The sequence below is a fragment of the Chroicocephalus ridibundus genome, chromosome 6, assembly GCF_963924245.1.
Source record: "Chroicocephalus ridibundus chromosome 6, bChrRid1.1, whole genome shotgun sequence".
Taxonomy (NCBI): domain Eukaryota; kingdom Metazoa; phylum Chordata; class Aves; order Charadriiformes; family Laridae; genus Chroicocephalus; species Chroicocephalus ridibundus.
The window spans coordinates 43,167,855-43,192,012 of record NC_086289.1 but is presented as its reverse complement, the minus strand read 5'-3'; the positions used below and the strand labels follow the sequence as shown (position 1 = coordinate 43,192,012).

The window sequence follows — 24,158 nt, the reverse complement described above, 5'->3', positions numbered from 1 at the left end:
GTTCCATGCATTTTCTTCCTGGCTACTGTTGAAAATATGGAGCCGAATATTTTCTGTGATGTTTCAAACCAATATGTTCTGGCAACCTCATAGCTGGGCCCTGTGCATTACACTCTTGTTTCCAGTTCGCTGTGGCCTGGAGTGCAACACACTGCTCATGAGATGCACCAAAGTGGGAGGTCTTGCGAGGAGCAAGCAATACAAAGACCCAAGGTACAAGGAACATTTTGCTGGGGTCCAGCAGGGAGGCTGCCAGTTTTAAGGGCCTCTTTTATGAAAAGAGTTTGCTTGTAGGAGGTGGAGGAACTGTGTGTGCCTCGTCGGATTTTGTGAGTGTGTAGGAGAAGGTGGATTCCTGGGTGGTGTTAAAGGCTGGATGCTGAACTTACATCTTTTGCACCTCCCCCGGGTCAAACTTTTTTCACTAGAGAGAATTCGCTGTAGAGATGATGCGCTATGGCTGAGCATTCGTCACTGCTTTAAGTGTGACAACATATAGCTGCAGAGAAGAACAGCAGCATGTGGATTGGGAAGCCACGTGTGGGATATGAGGTGTTCGCTGTATCGCTCCTGCTCCAGGGACTCCTGTGTTTTGGGGAATGTGTGTGGGAGGGTCAGTACAATAGCAGTAGGTATTCTGAAAATAGAGGCTGTTTTTTTAGCACCAAATCAAATCCTGGGGGTGGCAGAAGGAGTGGAAAGTGTGGAACAAGTTTGTTGATCTGGCTATAATAATACACAGCTCTTTGTAATGCTGTTGGGAGTCCTTACCGGGATGGCTTGTCTAAAAAGAAGGATCATACTGTGTTCCCTGCAAGTGGACACAGGGACACTGCCCTTCCCCATGTCTCCTTGATACGGTTATCCTCAGCATGTCTAAATATCAGAGCAGCTCTGAAGTCTGAATCCCCGCAATCCCAGAGAGATAGCTTTCACAGGTGTCTCCCAAGTAATCCTTGTGAAAGGTTGTACAGACCTCCCAGGGGCCTATCATGACCCTCTTCTGGCTCTGCTTTCAAAGCAGCTTGGGGCAAGGGATCCGCTTGGAGCTCAGATACTTCCTCTACAGGCTGCAGAGTGGCTCCTTCTGGGAGTTTTGGAGTGGTGTGATCCACCCCACTGGTGGGGTACCTGCGCTGAGCAGGGAGCAGCTGCTTCTGACAACTTGTTCTTTTCCTGCTTCTCAGCAAGTTGTTAGAGGGTACAAAAGGCAGGAGTGCACAGATGGAACCTGTTTAATTTATCCTGTTAGGAGAACCAGCTAAAATGAACCCGAGGGAATGTGGTGCTGATCCTAGGACTGTGTGTCCTACAGGCAGCAGTGCAAGCACCAGACTCGGAAGAGATGAGGCCGGGGAGACCACAGAGAGGTGGCAGGAAGGGGGTGAGGGCAGGAGTAGATTTGAGGAGAGACGGGGGCAGAGGCAACTGTCTCCCACTCGGTGATAATGAAGTGTTGATAAACAGGTTTGGAAGCAGACTGTAGGTGTGGGATGGGGGCCAGGACAATGCGAGACGGGAGCTTTCAGAGGCAAATGATAGGTCAGAGACCAGATAGGGAGTGGAGATACACAGTGAGGAGACAGTTCTTGTTTTGACTTCAGGATTCAGAAAGGTCAGGATTGAGAACTTTCCCTGTTGATGCTTTTCCACTCGTTATTCTGGTTACTTGTGCAAGGTGGTAGGAGAAGGACTTGAGCTGGACTTGGAGGGGACGCACTGTAACCTGTCATGTTTAGGTACAGCCTGAAGCACAGAGAGAAGATGTGTGAACTGTTGAGGAATGAGGTTTATCAATGGAAGTAGGACAAAGTAGTGAGAAAAGGTGGTTGTTCAGAGATATGTTTTGGTTTTTTTTTTTCTGTGGTTTATTCTGTTACTTTTGCAGCTGCCTGACAAGCCTGGATGTAGGGCTGTCTGCTTGGGCTGGACTAAACCTGGATGCTCAGTCTGATTACTTGAATTAACTGCAGTAAAAACCCACTTTGCAGGTTAGTCTGAGCAGAGAGGATGCAGGACGCTGGTGAGGGCAGGGGAGATCAATAGGTTTGATGGGCATGCTGCAGATCTATCTCTGCATTTTGTTTTGAAAACACATGCGTTAGATTTCACTTGTTTCGTTCCCACTTCTCACCGCCTGCAGTGGGAAGAAGTCAGAGAAGAGCTCTGAAAAGTCGCTGTTTCCAAGAAGCCTTTGTGTATTCAGATCGTTTACCCCTTTGAATCCACAGGCAGGACGGCTTTGTAGTGACTGCATGTGACATCTGAGAACAACAGAGCCCGTGTGGAGGAGCAAGTTGCCTTTTCCTAATCAAGAGGGAGAGATTTTAGTTTAGATGTTTGTATGATTATTGCATCCAATTTGGTGCCTGGAATGTAAACTATAATGTGCTGTTTAATATAAAATAGCTATCCTGTGGGCTGTTAGCAAGTGTTTCCAGTGATTTAGAATTAAATGATTGTTAAAAAAAAAATCCAACCGCAAGACTCAACAAAAAACCTCAGTGTAACCTTATTGTTATTTTAAAAGTAATGCCATAACTGCTTCTACTGAGACTAGTCACCTTTCCTGCGTTGTTGTCTTTGCCAGAGCTGTTTGGTGTATGTGAGATTACAAAGAGAAGGAAAGGTGGTTGGGGCAGGTGGTTTTTCTCTTATTGGAAGTGCCATCCTTTCTTTATCCAAGAAGGAGCCAGAGCCAGCCAGCCTTTGTTTGGTTGCTCTTTTCAGAAAAGCAAAGCTCTTCCTTGCAATATTTATGGTAGCTTGGCTCTAGCATGTGTGTATGAGCTGTGACAGCATCCTCATGTTAGCCGGGCTCCGTTCCTACTCCCTCGTGAGTGAACATTAGGGAACCGGCTTTTAAGGGTAGTGTGTTTAATATGGCAAAAGCTGGGAGACTAATAGATGCAGGTGTTCACAGTATTGGTATGAAATGTGATGTTTGTATTAGTGTTGTGGTAGCAACGGTCTTTTTAACGGTGAGATGGTAATTTGGTCCAAAGCCCCTGTTTTCAGCTGTCTTCCTTTTGAAATAACTGCTTTTAACCTGTTTCTTGAACTTGATGCTTAACGAAGGCACAACTGCAACGAGGACCGACGACTCTGACCTAAAGTTTGTCTCCCTACTCAGTATTGAGCATAATAGCTTGGCTATAGCTAAAGCAGAACTTGTGTTTGACCAAAGTATTTTTCGGAAGAAAGGCATCTTGTGTTGGTTTGCAGGCCTCAGGAGATGGGCTTGGGCTGAAGACCGTATTTCCCTTACAGCTGTTCCCATGTTTTGTCCTCCCTGCTTAACGTGGGCTCCCTGCCTGCTAGAAGCCTGTCTTCAGCTTCCCCTCGCTGGTGAATCTACTGCAGCTTTCTGTAGCAGCGCGAGGACCTTCTTTGTGTATCGTCTGTCTGCCCCAGTGAAGAGAGTTACCATCAATGGCTTGTCACTTCCAAAATCTTTTGGAGCAGTTACACGTTTTGGGTTTGGTTACTCATTATGAGGCATTTTGCTGGGTTTTGACTGACTCCGGGAGAAGAGGTGGTGTGCTGTATCATCTCCGTTCTTCCCCAGTATCCTTATGAAAGTACACATTGCACAAGTCTGGCACCTCTCACCGGTGCGGTATTACAGAGTTAGGATTGCTTTTCTGTTTGTAATACTAAGGATCCTATTGCCGAGCTTTTTGTTCCTTAGAAGTCATTCATGTTCTTTTCGGAGTCAGCGATTTCCAAGTCAGACCCATTCACAGGCATTGTTGTGTATTCTTAGATATTTGAGTTTACTTTTGGCTATTCCTGAGCATTCTGGATTCAGATCAACCTTGTTCACCAATTGGACTTGACTGCTCTGCAAGTCTTTTGTCATCCATGAGTTTTATTACCAGTGATTTAATATTTAGTTTCAGATTATTGGGAGTGCTTGGCCTACTGCAGACCTCTGTGGAATCCCACCAAAAACCTAATTCCCAGTGGATCGTTCTGTGTACTTGTGGGTTTCCTACTGCATGTTCATTGCGACACCTCCTTTGGGGGCTTTGGGGAATCCAGGAGCGGCAAGAGGGATACCTCCCAAGGGGTCTAGCTGACCAACTTTGGCTAATGTGATAAATGTCATAAGCGTACTCCTTCATTATCAAATCTAAACACTTTTGGGGGGGTTTGTTGTTTTTTTTTTTTTTTTTAGAATGAGTCATGTATCTATTTATTGTTTCTTTTTTGAGTGAAAGCAAATGCTGTCTTTGAATTTCTGAAGCAGCTCTGCTATGGAAAAAAGGACAGCGAAAACTGAGCGCAAGCAGTTGGATGTTTAAAGAAGATTTTAAGATGCTTTCTGCTTGAAGTAATAGTGATGTCCCGGAGAGTGATGGGCAAGTTTGACCTGAAGAATCCCACGAATAGTATGCTCTAGTGGAAATGTCTAAAATTCAATATTTTAGTCCCTGTTTTTTAAGACCAGCTTTTTGAGTGGCGTGAAGAATTTCATTTTTATTGAATCTGTGTCCAAAACAGCTGCAGGGAAGATGATCCCGTTCTCTTACCTGCAAGGTGCTTTCAGTGAAGGAGGTCTCTTTGCACAAGCTTCTGTTGTTGAACACAGTGACCTTAGCCATGCAAGGCACATCTGTCCAACTGCATCTAGACCAGCAGTCATCCATGTCTCATCTTCAGGTCTATAAGGATTCATGGTTTGCTTGTAAGGATCAGAGATGAATAAGGAAGAAAAGCAAAACCTTTTAGTGTCAGGCTTAAACACTTCGGGGGCTTGGTGCATTTATTGGAAAAAGCCTGGGGGTTAATATCTCAAAGATGATTGAAAATCGCTGGTCTGGTTCAGTAGTTTGAGGTTGTAGACTAATGCATGAGTTGTTAACTGTTGACATTGAGGAGGCAGCAACAAAAAATACCCCATACATGATCTGAGAATAAACAGGCCTGGGCTTTGTCCATGTGTGGATGTGAAGCTTAGGTGGAAAGTCTGTGAAAAGCTTGGAACTAGTAGGGCAGGTATAAGATTGCTTCTGGCAGAGAAAGCAATTTCTCCTGCGGCTCAGGAGGTAACCCTTGTGCTTTTGGGTGCACAGGCTCCCAGTTCCGTTTTCTGTTGGAACAAGTTCCTCCCAAGTAAGGACAATTGTTCGTTTGATGGCTACTTCAAGACTGGGCTGGATGCAGCGAGGTAACCACTCTGCTGTCCAGATTGTACGTATCCATGCCAGGATGTACTTGCCCACTAGCTGTTTTTTATTACATTTATGGTTGAAGTGGGATTTTCATTCAAAGACCTTGTGTTCAGTCAGTTATGGCTTTACAAACTAATCACTGTGGGGCAGAAACGTGATGCTTGTTCAGTGATAGATGTTTGTTTAAAGTTGGAAGAAAACTTATTCAGACACTATCTTAAGGATCAGACATTCAAATAAGCAGCTGACTTTCATCAAAATGCTTATTAATATTTTTTTTATTAAAAAAGCATATGAAAATAATATAACCATAAGGTTGACATTTGACTTTCCAGGTCAGGAAGTTAAGGTCCTTTAAGGTGCTTTAACTGAGCATCCTGGGATGTTTGCAAGGTAGTAGGGTCACGCATTTCATGCACATGCAGCACGGGGGAATCCCCTCCTCCTGGGTGCATGCAGAGTCAGTTGCATTGGCAAAGAGCGATGCTCTGTACTGCGTGTATGACTCCATGATAGACTTAGCCAATTGTGTATTTGGTTTATTCTGCATCTCTGATAAGTACCGATACATTCTAACTGTGTGTTGTCATGTATGAGCTTCAATAGCATAATAAGAAATAGGAGAATGCACCATCATCAGTTTCTGGTTTCCGAGATGCTGCATGTAAAAAAATGCTTATTCTGTCATGGTCAGATTTGCTGCCGCTCATATACAGAAGAATCCTGCTTTTTGGAATCTGTGCGATGAGCTCATGTTGGCCAGCAGCTCTGATCATCTTAAATGGGGTAATTGTATCCATTGAGCTCCCGATTTTGTAAAGTCTTATGCAGCTTTCCAGTCTTGTGATGTACAGCTTCCCTAAATTTTTGGTGTGATGTAAGAAATCTTGGGTGAAATTCCCTGCTCTGTTATGTATGAGGTCAGCCTAAATGATCTGTCTTGGCCTTAAAAAGAAAAACAAATCCTATCACCCATGCTTGCCAGCATCTGGACACTTTGCTGCTCTACGCTGCGTGGAGGTCATGATTTTGTGGACTCTGGAAAACTTTACTTAAAAATCCATTTGCAAATCCATAAGGAAATGTGTGACTGGGGGCTTAGGTAGTCACAGCTGGAGTATCATGCCAGCTAGTGACAGCAGTGTGTATCTTCTGGCTTGGGGGAAGCATGGTAATTTTAGTGTATACCATTTAAAAAGAAATCTCTATCTGCCGCCTTCTTTAATGCAACATAAACTCTTCAAGCATAAGCTTTTCAGTGCTGCATCTTTAGAGAGGCACTTCCTATCATTCAGATATATTTGATGTTGTTCGCCACATTACATATAGAAAGCTTTGTAATTTAGCACCCGAAACACACGTCTCACCCTCCAAAGAACACTTGTAGAGAAAGAAATTCAGGCAAAGCCTGAAGGGTTTGAAGAAAATGAGCTCCTGCTGCAGTTGCACACTTGCACACATCTGGTGCAATTGAAATCTAAGAGCTAAATACATCCACATCTGCCCATGGTAGGGTCCAAACATTACTGTTGACGCTGGTTTTCTTTTTGGATAGGCACACTGGCACAGTCACTAGCATGTGGAGCCCTGTCAGCTCTCTAATCTAATAGACTGTGCTTGCCCAGACCGTTGTGTGTCAGTGTTTTATGTACCAAATGTAGCCAGGTTTAATAATCGGCCATTTTCCCACCTTCTGCCAAACTTTTTCCCTTTCTTGTCACAATTCAATGTTTGAGTCAAAATCTGCTATGGTAACAAATTATATACATATTAAAAAAAAAATGAAAATAAAGATGGAAAGCAGAGTCACAAAAGGTAACGGGAGTTCAAAGTCATGTCATCTGAGGGTTGTTTTTTTTTTTTTTAAAGACTTGAATTCAGCCCCATTTTAAAATTGATTTTATTTCTGTTATGTATAGTGAAAAGATTTCAAAGAAATGGGTACTGCTTGAAAGCTCTGTATATGTAAAATTGTGAAAGTCTTCCCTGTACAGCTCTGATTTGATCTATTTGCTTTTTAGTTACTAAACAATAATTTGTGGCGCTTTTTGGATTGTATTTTTCTTACTTGGAATGGTTGTCTTCAGCTAGGACCTGTTGAGGCTATTTATACTGACTTCTAGTGACTCTATCTATCATATAAAGTATGTTACCAGAAAGGGGTTTTTTTTTTTTGCACTTTTTTAAAGGGCCTTTCACTTGCCTTGGTGGTGGCATGAGCTATTGCTGTCATGTACTGGGTTAGGGATGCTGAGGACTGGGGACCTTGGAGGAGCACCTCCAGGGTCGCCTGCCTGGCGAACACCAGCCCCAGCTGGAGAGGAGCTCAGTCGCTGGGAGGGCACTGGAATGGGATCACCCAGTTTCTTTGTGATTTCAGTGTTTAGTAGGTTATTCCGTACTCCATGCTGATCCGAATCTCACAGTGAAGTACCTCAGCTTGAGTGAAACTTAAACGCTTTTGAAGGTAAAACCTGGATCTAGATTCCAGGGTCAGGTGGGTGCTTGCATCTCATTGTTGGTTGCGTGAAGGATGCTAGTAAAGGCGTATGTGCCTAAGGTATGAGCCATTTTGATCATTATAACCTGAGAAAGAGCAGTTCCCGCCTCTGTCACGTGCAACACAGGTCTAGTGTCTACTGGGATGAGTGTTCTTCATGATTGTTTGACGTGATTATGCATATGGTTTCTCCTCCCCTTGTGCCACTGTTACACTAAAGTGGGGACAAGTCTGTAGCAATGGTCAGAGTTACTTGTCTGAGTTATCAGTTAATGGTTAAGTAATTAGTACTCTAATTGAGTTCACTCCTCTTGGTAATTGAATTAGGAGTGCCTTTCACGAAAAGTCTGGAGCCTGAAATAAATACTTGGTGCCTCACCAAGCTGCCACAGTCCAGTTCCTCTGCAGGTCGCAGGGCACCGTGTTCTCTGGTCCGTATTTTTTCAGTCTGTTCCTAATTGTGTGTTGGGGAGCTCTCCCAGCGATGCGCTTTGACACCATCCCAGCATTCACTGGAACTGTTGAGTTTTGGGACTTCCCAGGATGATTAGCATATCTTGGTGAACAATGGTCTAAGCAACTCATTAAATTGCAGTGTATCCTCCTCCCTCCCTCTGCTTACTCCCAACTTCTGGAGAGCCGATTAGAGGCTTGGCAGGAACTGTATGGTTATGCTCTAGATACGCTTTGGATACATTATTGTCACAGTTGAGGTATTGCAAAAGCCATACTGTTCCCATATTTATCCTAGCGAGGTACCTCTTTTGTGCAATATCTGTGGCTAATTACACGGCAATTGCGGTGTGCCACCAGCCACCCACAATTCATTGTCAGCTCCTTGGGGATGTAGATGAAAAAGGAAAGATAATGTTTTCTTTCTTCAGTCCAGTTATTTAGCTTGCCTCTCTTTTTTTTTTTTTTTTTTTTAATCCCTTGCTCCTTCAGGTAATAAAGCCAGATGGAAGTGACAAAGAAACAGAAGCCACGCATGAATCAGATGTCCCTGAGGATATGCTGGGGACTTGCATTCCTCAAGAGGCAGCGAAAGGCGATGATAAAAGTCCTGATGTCATTATAGAAGCTCAGTTTGATGATAATGATGCAGAGCATGGACAAGACCACTTGCCTGACACGTTGGCTGATGACGTTAAGAAACTTTCCCTGGATACTGGTGAAAAGGGTGAGTAGATCAGTTTGCTGATTTAAGCCTTTATTTGTGTAAATTGTTGAAGTATTACTTTGTAGCCTTGCTTTGCTGCAAGATATAAAATACAGGCATAAAAGCTTAATGCCTTATCACTTCTATCCCTTTCTGCTAAACTGCCTTCATAGTTTTGAATGGGTATTAAGGACTGGGTTTTATGTACTTTTGATTGATGCAAAGTAAATCTGTGAAACAGAAGTCACACCTTTAGGTTTGCAGTTCTCAGGGGCTGTCTGGGGATTGCTGATTGCTGTTCAATTCAAGATGCTGCTGTAGCAGTTTCCTTCATCGCAGCTTGGCTGGGCAATCTGTGTCTCAGTTTGGGGATAAGAATATATTTCCTTGGGGGCAGTTAGGTTTGTTGCTGTTTTCAAACAGTTGAGTTATGAGCAACTTAAAGATTTGGTCCATTTAAAAAGAAAATTGCACTAAAACCTAAAGCCAATTATGCGATCTGTTTTGAAGGCAAACCTATTTTATTCTGAATCTGAATTCCATCCAAACCATCAAGTGTTGCTTTGGGCAAAATAAAATAGGCTCCCCTGTCCCAAACTATGCTTATGCTGCTCTTTGCATGTCCGTTCTAATACTAAATCCCCTCCTGAAGAGCAGTGTGTTGAAAGGATTCTGACAATTAGCACTTTCAGCAGCCTTCAGCTGCTGGTGGAAAAATTTGCCAGGACAGATATTCTGGTGCATTCCTGATGTATGCCCCAGTTGTCCAGAAAAAGGTAGCAGTAATTTAGGGCATAAGTAGTTGTTGGTCTCTGACAAATCTTGGTGGTGGTTTTAAAGCTGTTGTATTTAATACCTCGTGTTTTCCTGAGAGATTGCTTTTGAAGATCCGCAGAGCTCTGCCTATACTGTTGGTAGGCTTCCATTTTTCACACCCATCTGTTAATAAAACTGGAAATAACATTTGAGTGGAAGCGTTGTAGTTTTTATGACAAAACATTGGTTTCAGCTCATGAATGGAGCTGCCACCTCACCAGTTCGTGATGCTATTTCCTTCTGGGTACCTCCACTGTCTTCGAGTTACTGCCAAAGTATGCGAACCAACTTCCGTCTTGTTCCGTTACTTTCCAGCATAGGGCTTGAGTTGGGAGTTACTCGTCTTGTCTGCAGATGGTTTTACACAACTAGTTATTAACCTCATCTTTTTTTTGCAGTCTTGGGCAGTGTTAGAGCTGCACACCCGTTGAGCTGCCACTTTGACTCTGACTCGACAATTCTAAATCTCCCAAAATGCTCCTGAGTCACATGTCATTTCTGCTGCATCTCTGTTGCTTCTGATAGCAATGCTAAGTTAAAATTCAGAGAAATACATTCTAGTTTGACACCAGCATCTAAAATAAATACAGACTTGAGCCAGCATTTCACTTGACCTGTATAACTGTGCTTTAGTGTAGAGGCTTGGTGAGAGTTACTTTTCTTGATGCATCATAATTCCTCGAGATGCTCTGGGGTGGCCTGTGTTGGAGGTTATCAAGTCATCTCTTAAAATCTGTGCCATCTGAGTGGTTTTTGTCATTTAATTCTGTCTTTGGAGAATACTTGTAAAGCAGATGTTAGATCAGTTTATTGTCTACACAGCTGAAATCCAACCTACTTTTCCATTGCAGTTGCCTAAGGCAGCTGTTTTCTTTTGTTTTCAAGGCCTTTGTGTTCATCCTTAACAAGCCTTGTGGCTGGTGTGGATGTGCCAGTTAGGTTTCTGCTGAGTTTGTATTTTGCTATCACCTCTTTTAATAGTTGCTTCAGCTTCTTTGGCCATATAACCCATATGGATTTCTCTCTAGTTTCTTCTTGCTCTGCTTTTTAATGCCCTCCTTTTTTAATACATATAAAGTTTACGATGCTGCTTTTTCTGAAGGTGTTTTTGAGCAGTTGATGATTGCTTTGGCTTGTTTCCTGTCTTTCATGCAATTTCTCATATCATCACTTTATCCAGATTTTAAGTCTTGCCTGGAAAACAGCTATAGTTATTCTAGCATCAGTGATAACTGTCATGAAAAAAAGGAAAAGATCCTGCCAAATTCGGCCTTCACAGGTGTGGCTCAAAATGCTTTTTTAAAAGAACCAAACGTACACTTTTTCAAGGGAGAACTTAGCTAAGGCTATCTCCTGGAATGTGGGACCGGCATTGGGAGACAGAGTGCTTCGCAGGGTTGGACCGTTGTGAGTGGAAGTGCCCTTTCCTGCGTAACGTTGGGCCTCCCCTGGGAGTGCTGGTGCTGCTCGTTGAACTTTCCTTCCAAGCTAACTGCATCCGAGTCCTGTCTTTTATGTTACATCTTTGAGCTGGCAACAACTCCACAGAGGTGTGGACGGGAGATGAGATCCCGTGGGAGGTTTTCCTGCTGACCCACCAAAACTGGTGCTTTATTTCCTTTCCCTGAGAGCACTGCTTTGTAGGGTTTATTACACGGACTCATTGCACAGCCTTATGCACAGGAGGGAGCAGTCGAAATAATTTGTGGTCAGTGTAACTCTTAAATGAACGCTTGTAGTGGACTTTCTTCTTTTTTTTTTCCCTAACATAGGGCAGTCTGAAGGTTTCAAGCTGAACATAGATGCCATCAAGGGTATCATGTTTAATGAAATAAAATCAAGAAACAGTCTGTCCTGTTCTTGTGTGCACTTTATGTGTGTACATGCATACATATGTGTGTTTATATGCGTATATATATTAAAAGATCCGTATATATAAAAGACCTAAACAAAATCCAAACTAAACAAATAACCCACCAGATTTCTGGGGGGTGAAAAGTATCTATAACTACCCTAATAGAATCAACAGTAAATCTTACTCATTCTGGGGTGAAAAAACAGAGCCATGTTGCTCTGGACGTTACCAGACGGTGCTCAAATCTTCGTGCGTGTCCACAAGCTCTGCCGATTGCTGCCTCTCGGTTGCAAGATGGCTTTTGTCCGTTCTGACAGAGGAGTAGAATTACCCAATATCTGTGCTGCTGGCTAATTTGTTCTGCTGCTGATGGTCAGAATGAACCATGAAGAATAAGAGTAGATGTGTCATTCGAATAAGAGCACTCTGGGTCATGCTGGGAGTGCAGGCTGTTTTGATATGTTTTCTACCCTGGCCTCTGTCCCATCTCTTGTTGTGGCTCCGTTCCTCTTCAGAGCACCAGTCACCCCCTCCATCTCTAGTTACACACTGGGGCAAAGAATTTCTGATTGGCCCTTGCTGTCAGAAGCTCTGAAGCGTGAAATGTTGTGTACACTGATTTGAGTGGGCTGAATTTCCCTGAAGTCATTGTATGTTGGGCTTCCTATGCCTCTGTGGGGCTTAAAATAAACTGGTAGAAATTTTTATGCATGGGGCTGCAGACTGAGACTCAGATGTTGGATCTGTCTTCACTAAGTGCTGCAGTTATGAGAACTGCGCTTCCTGCCTCTTCTCTTCCTAAGACTCCAGAAAGGATGGGATAAGCAAGAGGGAAGTCCACAGAAGCGAAGAGATGGTCACATTCAGCCTAATTCTCAGCCAGTGTACTTCCTGAAAGTTCTTGTGCTCATAAAAGTGCGTCAGTCTTGCTTCGCTCAAGGATATTTAAATAAAAGTTCATAACTGGTGTCACCATGCCAGAAGCTGTCCTGGTCAAACGAGTTTGCTCTGCTTTTCTGAACTCTTCTTACAAAGAAGTTGGGTTGAAGATTATCTTCAGAAAAGTCTCTGAGCTAGGAAGTGATGAGCCATTTTCCTCTCCAGCACGCTGTTCTACACGAATAGCAATATTATCCTGTTCCAAAGTTAGATTTTTCTAATGTTAAGTTTTGGTCATTGGAGGTAGGTCTTTTTTAGCAAACTTGAAGATCTCTTTCCTCTTGCATTTTCAGATGTATTTCCAAGGTGTGAATACCTCTACATGCTGAACAAACTTTTGTGTCTTTTTTTCTTTACAAAGATAGTAAGAATGATTACCGTGAAGAAGGTTTCTCAGCTCCCTTACTAGTGTCCTTCAAACCCTCTCTGGGGTTTCTATGCCCTGTTGAAATACAGGCAAAGAACAAGGCAATAGCATCCTGGCACTCGTCTGAACAATATTGTGTACGCAGAAAAGACTAATTCTCTGTAGTGCTTGGTATTGACATACAACTCCTCTGTGTTTTACCCTGAGACCTCAGCTTATTTTGTGTCACTCCTATCCAGAGAAGTCATCCACCAGTCAACGCAACCGTTGCCAGGTCTGTAATTCTCTTCCTTAATCCTCATTCACGTTGGCTACTGCAACAGAGGTAATGTAACTTTTATCTTATCACTTAGTACTGAGCTGGAATACGTTACTTCTGTGACTTGTCACTGCAGTAGGAAGGATTTTTGTTACACTCCATTTCAATATGTAATAAAAAAATAGAAACTTCTCTGTATCCTCCTAACCCAGGAAAAGTGCAAAATGTTCTGTACAGAATACTTTACGATGCTGTATCCCTACACACACTTGCGTGTCACACGAGTTTCACACAAATGAGCTGTCTCTTGTTAAATATTGGAATCAGATTACTCTGATAAAGAAACATCAGCAATCGAACAGTAGCAGCTACTTGTACTCTTGAGAACGGCAGCTGTGCTCGTAAAAGCGCCTCGGCCTTTCTTAGCAAAAGGGTATTCAAATAAAAGTTTGTAAAACTGTGTCACTATGCCAAAAGCTGTCCTTGTCAAACTAGTTTGCTCAGCTTTTTTAAACTCCTCTCACGAGAGATCGTACTTTACCAGATATGCTGAATATCCTGCTTCCCACGGGGTAGCTCACAGGAGTCATCGAGTTGGTGGACTGGCTGCCCTGGCAGCAATCAGATAGTTGTGTTTGTTCAGGATTTCCACTTACACCTACGCTCCCGCAAATCGGGGTTTGAACATGTGAATGTCCAAGACTTGCTCACTGCCTTGACGTAACAAAGTTTGAATAGAAATGGCTCATTTACAGGCAGAGTAAACCGACAGCTAACTCAGCCACTTGTGTGATGGAAAATTGAATTGAATAGCTGACGGTTAATAGGTAGAGTCAGAATTTGGGTTGGAGCTGCTGTAGAACTTGCTCCTGTCTGCCTTTCTGTTCAGCATTGGCCAGGTCGGTCTCTTTTCAAGTCAAATGTGACTGTCAGTCTCTAATAGACCCAGTAAGGTCAGAAATTATAATCTAAAATTGCTACTGGAGGCTGTTATTGAGTATTTCGGAATTACTTGGCTCAACAGAAGTGGTGGCATTTAGTGCCTTCACAGTATGGTTGTGTGATAATGTATTAAGCCATTCCTTTCTCAAGGTGATGCTCTGGAATCAGTGCTTAGAAAGGTTCTAGCAAGGGAGAAAAAATTATTTATAATCTAGAGTTTAATCTGTTTTGCACTTCCGCGCCTTCTCAAGCGCTTCCATACCCCCTCTTGTGCTTTTGTGTGCCCTCTCTCTTCTTTGAAGCTTGACTACGTGCCTACCTGCCTTTTGTGTCTTCCTCTAGCACCTGAAGCCCTTCTGCAGTTAGCAGTGTCTTGTATTGGCATAGGCAGAGTTTAGGGAGATAACACTATTCCTCTCCTTGGCCAAGGCTGGTAAGGAAAGGATGATGCTGATGAGAATCTGGACCACATGCTGTCCCTCTGCTCTGATCAGGTCCCCCCTTCTTTCAGTTTAGCTGCCATGAAACCTCTGACAAATTTGGAGCCCACCAACGTCACTGGCTGCTGGAAGGAATAGATGTTCTTCTCCCACCTCTTCAGAGGCTCCTGTTCACTCCGAGTGCTTTTAAGGAGTCTTCACGCTTCTTTCCTAGCCTGCAGCTTTCTGGAGATGGATCCTCTCCACTGCATAGCTCTTAACATTTCTAGGCCACAGCAGAGTGAAAGCTCACCAGGAAATCTTCTCAGTTACACAGCTTTTAATAGAAATCCTTGAGGTGGAACTGTCAAAAATCAGATCAGTTTCACTCTGCTGAAGCCTGGAAAACCAGCAGAGAAGCTGGAGCCGTTTCAGCTGCTCGAGACAGCTCTGTATTAGTTTATCCTAAGTTCATGTTTGCGGGTCTCTGGATCTAGCTCTTTTGGTTGTTGCTATAACTTTTCTTAAATGAAAGGTTTCTTGAAAGGTTTCTAGGTTTCTTGAAGAATAAACAGTGTAGCAACTGAAGCAAAATGTTCTTCTGGTATTGAACAAATTGGGCTTTATTGTTGCATTGATTAAATGCTATGGGCTGAATAAGCTCCAGTTATTCTTTTATTGCACAGCTGAAGCCTGCAATGGAAGTTAATGTTGGGAAATCTTGTGCTGTTCTTCCCTAGTAAGTTATCTTGACCCTCAAATGACTTCTTAAGTAAGGCAAAAAAATTTAAATAATTACTTATGCAATTAGGTAACAGAATTAGATTAAGTTCGGCATATTACCATATGTTCCTGAATTCACCTGTGTTCCTCCTTTGAGTTACAAGTTTAGGTCAAGTAATTGAGAGGGCACGATACTGAGAATGAATGGTGGGTGTGGAGATAAACATATTAGAATATGGTCATTGTTAGCAGCAAGGTTTCCAGGATGAATCAGATTAGGATTCATTCAGCTAACATATTTTCCATGCAATAGCAGAATTGGACACACACACTTTAGGAACAAATGCACATACAGGAAGGAAGAACATTAAGTAGACAGGCAAAATATTCAATGGAAATGTTGTTGTAACATTTTAATTTTGCTTGCCGTTAATGTAATAAAACTGTACTTATGTAGACTGCAACACTACCTGATTTTTTTGAGCTCTAATTGCAATAAAGCTTCCAACCCCGCTGTTGACTGACAGCTTCTCAAGGATGTGGGAGAGCCAGGAGGGCTGAGTACCTGTCCTGTGGTCGTGGTAATGTTACGTGGCTACTGAGACAGCTCCGATTTGATCTGTTGGGCTAGACGGCAGCTTCCCAAAACGGTGTTGAATCTCTGCTGTGGATCAGGCTTGGGGGGTTCTAAGGAAAAGTGACACTGCTGTCTCATCATTCTGCCATCTCCTCCATACCTCCTCGTGGAGGTGGCTAAATATAACTAAATACTTACACGCTTGGCTGCCTTGCCTGTGTAAGGAGGCCAGCTGTACTCACCTCTTCATGTTGCCTTTGCTCGGTGTTATTGCAGATGCTTGTCTCTCTGCTGCGCGCATCCGTTATTACGCCTTTCCTCTCCCTCTCTGAGGGTCTCCCGCTGCCTGTGCATCTTCAAAAATCTTCTTACTAATCATCTGAGTCTCCTGGTCCTTGTCTTCAGTGTGCCGTTGTGCACGCAGGTGTGCGAGTTCAGGTATTTAGCCATGAACAGCTGTGGCAGTGTGAGTTTGCTTAAACGAGCATTCAAAATAAACACCTCTGAGGAAGTTAGTCCTGCTCATTAGGCACATGGCTCCGATGGGACAACTCGGGAGTGCTGCACGGTTTGGAGCAGGTTTGCTTCTTACCTGCAGAGCCCTCTTGCATTGCAGGCAGGAGCTTTTAGGCTGGTTTTGGACAGGCTGCATGTGTTAAATTCCAAAGCTGTTGGCTTAAGAGTCTTGTTACAGTGAACTACCTGTCTTCCTTCCATCACAGGTGGAAAGCTCTGTGTGTGGAGATATAAATACTCGCATGATACTTCTGGTTGCACGATACTTTTCCAAGTGAGCCTTCCTATAGCCTGTTTGAAATAAAATCCGGTTTTGGATAGTACCTGGTACTAAGTGAGATGGCACTTTCCTTCCTCACTACACCTTTTGGGTCAGGAGAAGAGGCTCTTCAGCCTCCTGGGAGAGACTTCAGTGGGAGCTCACTTGGACCTCTGTACTGCAGACCCCACAGGGGAGAAATCTGCCAAGGTCAGGAGAAGCTCAGAGCTCCTATCTCTGTAGCTACCAAAATAACTTTGTAGGAACTGAAATCATCCATCTAGGGACAGGTGTTTCTAAGAAACCAGATCCCTTTGCTTTGATCCTCAGAAAATTGCGGTTTAGTTTTCTTGGTGAAGGGAGGACCAAATATGATGTGAACCGCTGGTTCTTCCCATCAGTTCTGTGTTCTGGAGGAAAAACCTTTTCTGTGCCAATAAACGCTGGTGACAGAACGTGAAGCCCTTGTCTTATTTTCTAAACAGCATTACGTTTCCTTCTCGTTGCCCCTAAAAATGAAGATTGTAGCACAACAGGGTAATCCAGGGCAAATTTTGTCCATGCATTTGAATGTATTGCTTTTTGGTTGAAGGGAGTTTTCATTTCAATGTCCCTTGTGTCGATACAGACAGAACTTCGAAAACCAGATCCTTTTTGAGTGTGACACGCAGTCCTTGAAATATTTGTAATAAATTGGTTTGGTTTATGCTACTTTTCTTATGTATTTGGTACGAAAACATAATATGCTGAAAACTGTGTTGTTACTTCACTAGTAAGTCTACTACTTACTGCTATGAAAGGTCACAGATGTACTGGTATCTGAACACTAAGCTGAAGAGCAGTATATTCTTTTAAAAAGGTTTCATATTAATAGTGCCTTCTGAGGGGATTCTTAGATAGGCCCATGTAAAGTAAGCCAAATAACTTCTCAAGTAGATATATTTTTTTTCACTAGTTGAAGTAGCAAACATTGAACTACTATTTTTTTTTTTTAAACTTATTTCTTTCCGTCCAGGGAGGGAATTTTTTTTTTCCAGTGAGTTGTTTTTGAGATCTGAAACTGCGATATATTTTCATTTGCAAGTGGATATTGCATCTTTAATTGTATTCTTTTTGGACAGAATTGCAAATTTCCACAGTGACCAATGCAAACCTGGTGAAAATAATTTTGGATCTGTCACAAGTAATCAGAATTCTAGTCTGATGACTTTTGGTCCGCTTTGACCACTTTTAATGTCACGGTAATTTAATTGCAAAAGGAAATTTGGGGGGCTTTAAAAAAAAATAATATTTGACCTAGGAATGCCTGTCAGGCAAATCTAAGTTTGTATTGAAGCTGCCTCAGCTGATCTCTTACAGAGAGGCAAATTCCAAGTGTCCTGGATCTACTTTGTTGGTAATAACATAACTAATTTGAATTGCTTTTTGTATCTAGTGCCTAATTTTTTTTTTAAAGTAAGACTATTACAGTTTTGGTTTGTCAGATAATCGCTGAAAGGAAAACACTGAGATTATAATGCAGTTTCACTGGATCCTGGTTGCTGAAGTGTGTTTTCACTGTAAGATAAGCTTATGAAGTATTGCCCAAGCTAACATAGTAAATCTTTCTCAGAAAACATGTCTTTGCCCAGGGTGGAAATATTGAATGGTCATTGGATAACCACTGCAGTAAAGGGGTCAGAATAATTCATTTTTACTTTGGCATAATGCAAAGAGTTTCTTCCCACCTCCCCTGCTCAAAATCCTGCTCCTCACAAGTTAACTCTCCTGTAGCATTGTCTCCCTGGCTCTGCCCTGTTGTGGGAGATGTTTGTGTCTCCCAGCTCCGATCTTCTAGACCACCAGTCTCCGGTGGGGCCCTGATACCTCTCCTCTCCACCCGCCCACCCACCAAGTTCCAGCTTCACTGGAGGAAGGGGGATGTGCACCGCAAGTCAGGGACTGTCAGAAGTGTGTTTAGGGGATGCAGATACCAGACTTCTCCTTAATGCTTCAGTTGAGGCTGAGGTCTCTGTGCAGTAGTTTCACAGCTGAACCAGGTGGACGTTGGATCTGGGTAGTTGTCCTTTCTGAGCAGAGGGGTTTGTGACAGGAAGCCCTCGTTGATGGTCCTCTGCTATTGGAGATCTCCAAGCACTAGGTGCAACCCTGGTACTGACAGAATGTTGACTTCAAAAGGAGGAGCTATGAGCTATAGACAAGTCCACATCTCTTGGCCCCAAGAGTGCAGATTTCCTCGTGTGTCTTCTTCCCTGTCCCTTGTTTCAGGAGCGCTGCCCATCAGTAAATGTGCACGATGACTTTTTAGATACTGAAATTAAGAAAGATGGGTAGAAATAAGTAGATGGCTGGGATTTGCTTCCTGTTGATGGTATAATCGTAGATACCAGCCTCTGTCTGCTGGAGTCTCTAATAATCCCAGAATTTTTTGGGAAGGATTCTGAAATTTGAGAGACCCCCAAAGAAGAACTTGTGTTTTGCAACCAGCCAAAGGCCCCTTGTTGACATTGGCTGTGAAGGAAGGCGACAGGTTCTACCATGTGCCAGAGTGAGAATGTGGAGGCTTCCTGGTACCTGTACTGAGTTTGCATGGGGCTCAGCTTCAGCGGGATGGGGGACAATGCCCCAGCCCTGCCTGTTCTTTGTCCCAGGCAAAGGACGCTGTGGTGACCCATTTGCTGTGCTCTCCATGAGAGCTCTCTCCTGGTGCTTCCATGCTTTTGCATGCGTGGATGTGATACTTCTGAAGGACACCACTGCTGGCTCCTTTTTTAACAGGGAAGGCTGCTTCAGTGAAAAAACACAAGCAACATTTTGGAGAAATGGGAGCTGGAAGGAGAAGTGGAAAGAAGGCAGTGCTAATAAGGGCATGTTCCCTGTGTGGCTCCTGGTGCTTTTCTCATTCTTGCCTGCTGGACCCTGAGTCGCTGCAGTCGTTCTGCTACGCTGGGAAAGCAGCGAATGCAGCTCTTGGTTTTTACCCAAACACGTTTAGATCTGGTTTCTCTTCCCACCAGTATGTGCCGTTCAGTGGGGGAGAGTTCGCTCCAGTAAAGCCCTGGGCTTGTGGCAGGTGTGCCTGAGGGCATGGCCTTTGGCAGGCTACCAGCCTCCCCTTGCCCTCTGCTCCTGCCAGTGTTTCTTTGTCCCAGATCATCTTGTTCTTTGTCCTAGCTGTCTTTATGGTTGGCACACCATAAACCCGTGACTGTTAACTGATGGCTTGAAAATTTTTAAGAAAACAAAACGGCTCCTTGCTTTTCTTCTTCGCTAGCTGATTGCTTGGTATGACCTTTAGCTGGCAGAGATCTTAGAGGAGTCAAGCGAATGAGGTGTGTAACTTGGGTATCCCCACTTTATAAACTGTTTATAATTTTCCAAGCATTTTTTTTTTCCTCAGCTTGTTTGTCTCCATGAAACTCTGGGTGGTTTTATCCCTTAGTAACCCCAGTTGTGGCACAGCTGAGTTTATTTCAGTAGGAGAAGTACAAGAGAAAGGGGTTTTGCTGCTGCTACTACTGCTGCTTTTTTAAGGAAAGTAAATTTTTATTTAAATCCCTGAATATCTGTCTGTTCTCTTGGCCTTGCTAGCAAGTCAGTAAAGATAAAATAAAGTTAAAGTCACTTAGATTCTTCTGAAGAAGGTGATCTCTGGGGAGAGGAAAAGTCTGAAGAGCTTTCTATCAGAAGACAAAGCTGGGGATAATTAGTGGCATATGAGAACCAGAGTTTGTCATTAGAGCAGTAGCTGTCATTGTCAAACGACTGCTGGGGTAACGTTGCCCGAAGGCAGCCCAGGCCGTCCACAGTGGCAGGACCATCTGTGAACGTGCCCCAGTGACGGTGGCGCACAGTCGTTCCCCTCGGGGCAAGCTGCTGCCACCGCGGCTCCCTGCGAGCCCCGGCCCCTGGTGCCCCGGCAGCTGCAGCCTCCCCTCATCTGTCATGTCACCAGCAGCCTCTGTCGAGTGTCCCTGTGGGACAGATGGGTGTCATCTGGGGGCCAGGGTCTGCGTGTCACCACTGTTCTCCTTGAGGCTTTCTGGCGTGCGTGAGTGCTGTTGGCCTGCTGGAGCACAGTCTTCAGCAAAAACATTGCTTTATCTCATGTCTTCTAAGGGAGACAGTGACAGCTATGTCCCTTGAAACTTGCAGTTGGTGCCACGGTCTCTCTTTAAGAAAGCAACATTTCTTTTGAACGCTCGGGGTTTGATTTTAGCACATGTGCTTGAGAGGGATGCGATGCGCCGTGTAGGTGGGAAAAGGCATCCATCCTCCCTGAGCCCTCCATAGAAGAGCGTGTGGATGTTTCCATCTGAAAAATGCTGTCAGACCAATAACTGTGGGCTCTCAGCAGGGATGCGGCTAAAGAAGGGACCGGTCCCAGCCTTTCCCATGGCAAAGATCACTTTGGCTGTTTGTAAACACTGAATGCATTGGGTGTGCCCGCCACCTATAGCAGGTACTTTCAAACTCACATACTTGAATATTTGAAAATGGCAAACTATAAATTAGTTGACTGTTGATTTAATTAGTTAATTAGTTGATAAATTAGTTGACTTGATTTAAATATGCTCGGTATCTGGTGAAGAGATTTCAAGGAGAGGGAGCTGTTTGTCATATGTAGTGATTACTTTCATTACTTTATCATAATCCTGATCCACAGCTGAACAGGGACAGCTTAGTAGATATGGTTTCAAAGGTAAACATGCATTTTATAACCTTCCATAAGGAAATTAAATATTAAATGAATGTATGTACTTAACAGACTATTTATATAATGTTAACGACTCCAACTGAGAAGTGCCAGGACATTCATGTAGTTCTTAGTATTTAATAAACAGAATGTGTTTTCCACCATTTTGTTTATTATGGCTTGTATAGTTGTACTTGTAAAGTTTGGGTTTATTTTGATTTTTGTTGTTTTTCAGCAGATCTGCATGGTAAGTGAACATATATCTGCTCTCTGTGGTAGTCTGGAGAAATAATAATTGCTTCACGCTTGGCTATTCTAACATTTTAGAGAACTCTTTCCTTTCAGATAAGTCTACTATGTGCACCTTGTTTTGTAGTTTACAGCAAAGGCCGGACACGACTTTGTGATGGAAATGTGCTACAGTAACTGTTGTGTTTGTCTTGTCTGATGCAGGGAAGGCTGTTGGGATCAGCGGTGTGCACAGAACAAAGCAAGATGATGGACCCAAGGTGAATGATCCCAGGCTGCTCCCAGATACGTTTCTTCAAAGGACAGCCAAGGTAACTCCATGGAGAGTGACAAGCGAGCACGTGTGCGCTCCCAAAGGCTGGAGGAGGCCGGCCCTGGCCTCCTTGTAGTCTCCGTTTGTTGATCTTTGAATTTCATTTCCCATTTCAAAGAGAGTAATTGTCCGATCTGATAAAAATCAAGTGTCTTGTTATTTTTACCAATTATCCTTGTTTAAATTCCTTTTGTTTGTTACACAAAATTACTTAACAAGATTCAGAAAAAAGATCAGGTACTAATATGAGCATCAGGGTATCCAAAGTTGTCAGAATTAATTCTTACAGACTTTGGAAAGGCTGTTGGTGCTGTTGGTTCAAGATCTGAGTCAATCTCTGAATGTTAAGAGACCCGAAAAGGACTACTGGGTCAGGCTGGGTCAGGACTCTTCCACGTCTTGTGCTTTCCCTTGCGGCCTCTGATTCTGGTCCCTCTTCTGGGCTGGGCTGCCCTCTGGTCTCATCCAGCGTGGCGATTCCGGCGCTCAGAGTCACACAGAGGTGCAGCTCCTGAAACCTTCTGGAAGGACTCTTCTGTGTAAGCTTAGGAAATCGGCTATAATATTTCTGTTATCCAGTGATTTATTATGGTCTACAAAAATATAGCCTGGATGAACACCTCTCTGGAACAATTATTTAGTGATATTGTAATTTATTATTCTTTTCAAAGCCATCTTGTATAAAGGTAAAATAACCCCTAACTTCAGAAAGCACAGAGAAGAGGAGAGAACTGCCAAATTCCCCACAGCACATCCTTTCCTGTGGTTAACGTTGGATCCGCCAGCGGCACCGTTTTTGGACTGGCCTGTTCTGCACTGAATGTCGAAATCACAGGCTGGGGATACAAATGAAAGATTTTACAGGAGTTGCTTGTATGTTGTGGCTAATTCCCTGCATTTGGAAGCATCTGCTTCTTGTCTGGTTTTGTTCTGTAATCAAGAAAATTGCTGTAGAGAGCTAGCACTTGGAAGGCACTTAGCTCTTCTATAGCCATGAGCAAGATGGCAAGGAAAATACATTGTAAATAGGTACTCAGTTAAAAAATGCGCACACACATATACACACGCAGGCAAAACATGATATAGGTCTTGTGATTTTTCCAGACACTCTGCTAAGCCTCTGTGTATCCCTATTCTGTTAAAGAAAATAAGTTTCTCTGAAGGTATTAACTGTAGAAACTTTTGCCTCTTCCAGGTGGTCTATATTTTGGAAAAAAAACATTCCCGAGCAGCTACAGGCTTCATCAAACTTCTGGCAGACAAGAACAGTGAACTCTTCAGGAGGTGTGCCATGTTCTCACCTGTGGACCACAGAGTGCCCAGGGCCTACGTGTCCTTGGCTGATTGCCCTCCAGACTTTGTGACCAGGCCTGAGGACTATTCAAATATACTTTTCATCTGTCGCATAGTGGACTGGAAAGAAGACAGCAACTTTGCAACAGGGTATGTGACTGCCATTGGAAGTAGAGATGACTCAGATTTCTAGTCGGAGTTCTTGGTTTCACGTAGTTTGATACATGCATTAGAGACAGGAATCTGTTAACAAGACACTTGTCTTGTAGCCCTCTGGTATTTGGTGGATAAACTGTGATGAGGCTAAGGATATCTCATCACTAGTTAATCATATGGCAACATAATGCTAGTTTCTTTTGGTGCTCGCTTCAGTGTGCTGGCACGTCACAGCATGAATGAGCCTGTGGTCTTTGCTCAGAAGAGCTTGCAGTCTAGAAGGAAGACACACAGGTACTTAGCCTGACCAGCACAAGGACTGTGGGGTGTTGGCAGCCTTTTTCAGTCTTTCCTCCCTTTGTGTAAGAGCAGGACACAGTGTGTAGGCATTTCACCTCTGCCAGAGGAAGATCAGTAGCTGTGAGGTTCATCTTTGGTTTTTAAGCCTTTACTGATAAGAAGTAGAAAGAAGTCACAGATTTTTGTGGTTTTAAATTTGCATTGCTTCACGGAAGGATGCTAGAAACCAAGAGAAGATTCATTCACTCCTGAAGCAGATGAGAAGGGTGTTGCTGTCTGTGCATTTCAAGAGGCACTGGAAAGCCATAGCTGTCTGGAGTTCAAGTGGCAGGCACTGCCATCTCCTCCAAGGAGGAGATTTTAGGCTAGGGCTACAGAAACGACCGATGCTGGACCGGATCCAGATTGCAAGTTCGTTTTGACTCTCCTTGAGGAAGACCCTGTAGTCTTCAGCATTTTCACTCTTCTCTTGGGAACAGCTGCAGTGTGCCAAGCTCCCACCTGGAGTGGCCACGCAGTTTCCTATTGAGTGGGTCTCAATAACAAATGGTGGACAATGATAAATCTATTCAGTTATCTTGGGAAAAATTGAGTAGTCCTGGTTTAGTTGGTGATCCACAGTAGGTAACTCTGACCTACGACG

At 43.5% G+C, this 24,158-nt stretch overlaps 1 protein-coding gene across 4 annotated transcripts in view; it reads left to right on the top strand.

Moving 5' to 3' along the window:
• The window catches only part of DIS3L2 (DIS3 like 3'-5' exoribonuclease 2), a 194,176-nt gene that overhangs the window by 52,002 nt on the left and 118,016 nt on the right, over positions 1–24,158 (top strand). For all 4 annotated transcript variants that reach the window (XM_063339888.1, XM_063339887.1, XM_063339889.1 and 1 more), the window contains 3 exons: positions 8,623–8,857; positions 21,658–21,764; positions 22,962–23,209. In XM_063339888.1, the coding sequence (XP_063195958.1) occupies positions 8,623–8,857; positions 21,658–21,764; positions 22,962–23,209 (590 nt within the window). The remainder of the gene's footprint in view (positions 1–8,622; positions 8,858–21,657; positions 21,765–22,961; positions 23,210–24,158) is intronic.